We start from the raw sequence: 4,157 nt of genomic DNA on the forward strand, positions 1-4,157 counted from the left end.
AGTAGGGGGGGATTTACTCTTCCAAGTTTGATGTATCCTTGGACTTTGTGAAATCTTTGTTGTTCTATAGAACCAAATTCCAATAAGATATATGGAAATTTGTAGTTGTGAAATTCAAAAAATTGACCCCCCATCCCAAAAAAAAAACCCTTCAAGTTCTGTATTATAATTTTCAAGGGAATCACCATGACCATGTGCGTTCTGTATGTTGTCCTGCTGTATCTAAACACAAACGCATAAGGTCACACCGCCCTTCGCCATTTCTATGAAACTCAAGAAGTTTTCGATACGTCTTCCATCTTCCAGTTAAAACACGGCGAGTTCACGAGGAATCATTTCAACAAGCCAATGGCAGAAGGACAGAAACATGAGAGCAGTGGAGAAGGCACCGTACCTTGGGTAATCTCTCCTGGTCTCCAGGGTGTCTTGGGATGACCTTCTGTAATCTCTGGAAGCCGTAGTCTATTGTCGGCTCGTTTAGTGCTAAAATAAAAAAGAGAAATAAAGATTTTATTTTCACCCTTAACAAGAAAACCAAACAACGTTTAACCGAGAACGTTTCCCTGACATCTGACTTAACCAGTTGTAGACATAAAACCATGCGTGGCGTTAATGTAGCGACTCTCTGTTAGGTCTGCTGTGTGTCTTTGTTAGTCTGTAATATAATGAATCTCTTTCTGTCTCCTGCTTTGGTGGTTAATAAAAAGACTGTCAGGAATCATGCGGGGGTGAATACATTTGAGTGCATGACTGTGTATGTGTGTCTTGTGGTCTTGCGTTGATCAGCGACTAATATAAGCAATTACAGAGCTTGGTTCCAATATAACAAAGGCTTGATCGCTCCGGGGAAGGAGCTAAACACACACACACCGCCACACACACGTGGAGAGTGAGCTCATCCTGGCAGTGGGGAGAAAGCACTCTATCCGTATGCTGTGGTCGTACAACGGTAATTGAATATGAGAAGATTTACCATGAATATTTAAACATTAGAATAAATACAATGAAGATCTGAGGCTTACAGTACAAACACTTCAGAGGAGGAGTGTTGGATAAGTGCTCTCTCCACATAATTCATTCCTAATGTACTTTCTCTGCCTATCCGTCTGTCTCCTCAGTTTTTGAACCCTCTTCCCTCTCCTCTGGGAAGTCAACATGAGGTCTTGACTACTTTTCATGGGAGTAGCCCTTTAAGGTCACTGCAGCTCCACAGATTTCCCAATCGCCTGAGTCCTTTTGGGCTCATATTGGTGCTGGGAGACAAAGAAAAGCAACTATTATTCGCTGGAAATCGCCTTCATGCGTTCGTCCCATCCGTCTGTTTTCCCTGTGGGTCGCAGCGCGTTTCCTGAGGGCTGATGCCTCGCTCGCCTCACATCTGAGCAGCCGGGCTGACTAGGCGGCCCCCAAGATATACAAAAAAAAAAAAAGAAACCCCCAGAGGGTATGAGTACAAGCTGTCCTGCTGAACCTCTAGTGATTTCACCATTGCTTTACTGCTGCGCACACACACACACACTTGAACTAAAGACAGGAGGCAAGAATAGGTGATGCTCTCCTTTGGCAACACAAACATATTTGGACAGCTCTCCCTGTGGACTGCTCCTAGTAATCCATAAGAGTGAATGAAAGGAAAGGTGAACAGCCAGACGTGAAGACACCAGAGGGAAGAAACGAGGAAAAGTCCCAGAGCCAGGGGCAGACTCAACTTCCCAAGAAGGACACATGATCCTGGATGCCCCACAAATAAAACAAAACACAACGACACGATCGCACGCATTGAAAACAGCTTGAATTATCACCGGGGACAAATATTTGACATTACTTCCCTATTGTCTGATCCCTGCACAGCCTAAAGGAGGATTTGCCCTGGATTAGAGCCCACCGGAGTCTGAGGGGAAGGGGGGGTCGGGGTGCTTCAGCAACTTCCTCTGTTTCTTCTCAAAGGCTTTTGTTTTTATGATGAATTTTTTATCAGTTCAGCTCAATGTGCCAAATGAGCCTCGAGTGAACAATAGCATAAAAACCCTAGGACATACAGGATACCCCTATTACAAATAAAGACACAATTCTGGTAATTGAGAGAGGAAGTGATATTGTCTCTGCTCGTTTTCAAGGACCATAAAATAGAGGAGGCACAACTCGCTTACTATCTTTCCTGCATCTCTTAAGGGATCTTTTTTTTTTATGCCCTTACAGGTGCGTCTGCATAATTTACAACATCTAAAAAATATTTTGGGCAGCGAAACCCCTTTTTTATTATTTTGATTTATCGCACAGAACATGAATAGTTCAAGCAATTATTCTTGGTGATTTTCTATGATTATAGCATAGATGTGATGGAAATGATTAGTTTCTCTGAATGTTTGACTACTATAAAGATAAATGACCTTAAATTTGTCTAGTTCTAGGAAACTGGGTTAGCCATAAAGGGTTATTGCTGAAGAAGCTGGCTTTGAAAGCTTGATTTGCATTGTAAAACAAAAAAAGGAATTTCAACCTGTTTTTCAAGGTTTAATTTATTTCGTAACTGCAATCATTACAATTTGTACTATTTTTGTGTAATTTATATATTTATATATACATCCTGATCTCGCGAACTTTCAAGGTTTAACTCGCAGATCAGTCTGAAGACTCTCCGTTAAAGAAAATTTGGAGCCGTTCACCAAACGAACGTCCAATCAGCGTTGGCTTTGAGGCGGGTTGAGGTGTGACGCAACGAGAAGTGCGACAGTTCAGTCTAAAGAACATGGCGGCTTCAGCCGATGAAACTAGCGTTAGCGTGGCTATCGAGCAAGTTTTATCGGAATTACAGAGTATTTCTTCACTGAAAGAAGAGCAAAACACTGCTCTGGAGGCTTTTCTCAGAGGAAAAGATGTTTTTGCTTTTCTCCCGACTGGTTTCGGCAACTGTTAGTACGTCATATGCTTCGTTGATCTGATTGGTTTATTTGGCCCGTCTATCACCAACATAGGCCAATCAGCTAACCAGTATTTTCGCCCCTTCCCAAAATTACTTCAATGGAAGGTTTCCAGATGGATATGTGGAGCAAATCCATCTGGCGGAGTCACCTTATTGGTTCTCTGATTTGAGCATATTTTTTTTTGGGTTCCTCTATCCACCTCGCACTTTATCGTATCAATCAATTTCTAAAAGTTACAATCCTTATAACTTTATTACTACATTTTCTGAGACTTCTAGGTTCTGCCCTTTCTGCATGCAATTTTTTTTTTATCGAAACTGGTTCTAACACCATTCAATATCTTGATTCTCACATACATCTATATGCTGATGACTCTCTGATCTATACTTAAGGTTTTTACCTTTTTATTAGAGTACTTTATTTTTGAAGGCTAGCTTTTATAATGTCCATTAAGTTGTGTCCAGTTTATAATTAAGTTTGAAATACATGTAAAACACAAATCATTGTGTTTTATATAAATCCACTAAAAGTTGAGTGCCCTTTCAAAATTATTTTGTCATAACAGAAAAATCTGCCTTAAAACCCACAGAAATCTTAAAGCTCTGCTTCCACACCTGCATGCAGCAAGAAGGAATAAAAAAACACAAAAAAACGAGCCATGACAAAGGAAAGGGTCTCCCATGAACCCATATATATACTTTCGATGTATACATATATCGTAAGCAAAAACTATGAATATTACACAATGTTACCCAGAGCTCTACGTGGCTGAAACTGCAGCTTACTGTAGTTCTAAGCATAACTGTATCCATAAACAACTGGATTCAAAGACCTGTGGTGTATATATATGAGTGTGTTTGTGTATATAAGGTATATAAAGCTCCTTTGGCAGGAAGATATGCTCAAAAGCAGGTGTGAGGGGCCCCAGACCCACCCCAAAGGTTCCAGAGCTTAAACTCATAAAAACAACTTACAGGATTAATTCAATTTAATTAATGGCCTTTAATGGCTCGACCAAATCCTCATTTATTTGTATGTTATAAGTTTTAATTTTGCTTAATCCATTGAATATTCCTTGCTGACCGGACTTTTCCTTTAGTTCTATATAAATACAGCCTAACTGATAACTTCTGATTAAAATGACCATGCTTCTAATTTTTGATTGATGTCTTAGGCCCCGTCCACACGAAGTCAAAACGAACACGAAACGCTAATATTTTCCAGAACGTTTGT

The 4,157-nt window shown here is 40.3% G+C and overlaps 1 protein-coding gene across 4 annotated transcripts in view; it reads right to left on the reverse strand.

Annotated features, from left to right (window-relative positions):
* LOC107086402 (transcription factor COE1) overlaps window positions 1-4,157 on the reverse strand; it is a 117,621-nt gene that overhangs the window by 28,521 nt on the left and 84,943 nt on the right. For all 4 annotated transcript variants that reach the window (XM_015377347.1, XM_015377332.1, XM_015377341.1 and 1 more), the window contains exon 11: window positions 395-483. In XM_015377347.1, coding sequence (XP_015232833.1) covers window positions 395-483 — 89 coding nt within the window. The remainder of the gene's footprint in view (window positions 1-394; window positions 484-4,157) is intronic.

The sequence above is a fragment of the Cyprinodon variegatus genome, unplaced genomic scaffold, assembly GCF_000732505.1.
Source record: "Cyprinodon variegatus isolate N-32 unplaced genomic scaffold, C_variegatus-1.0 Scaffold8, whole genome shotgun sequence".
NCBI lineage: Eukaryota > Metazoa > Chordata > Actinopteri > Cyprinodontiformes > Cyprinodontidae > Cyprinodon > Cyprinodon variegatus.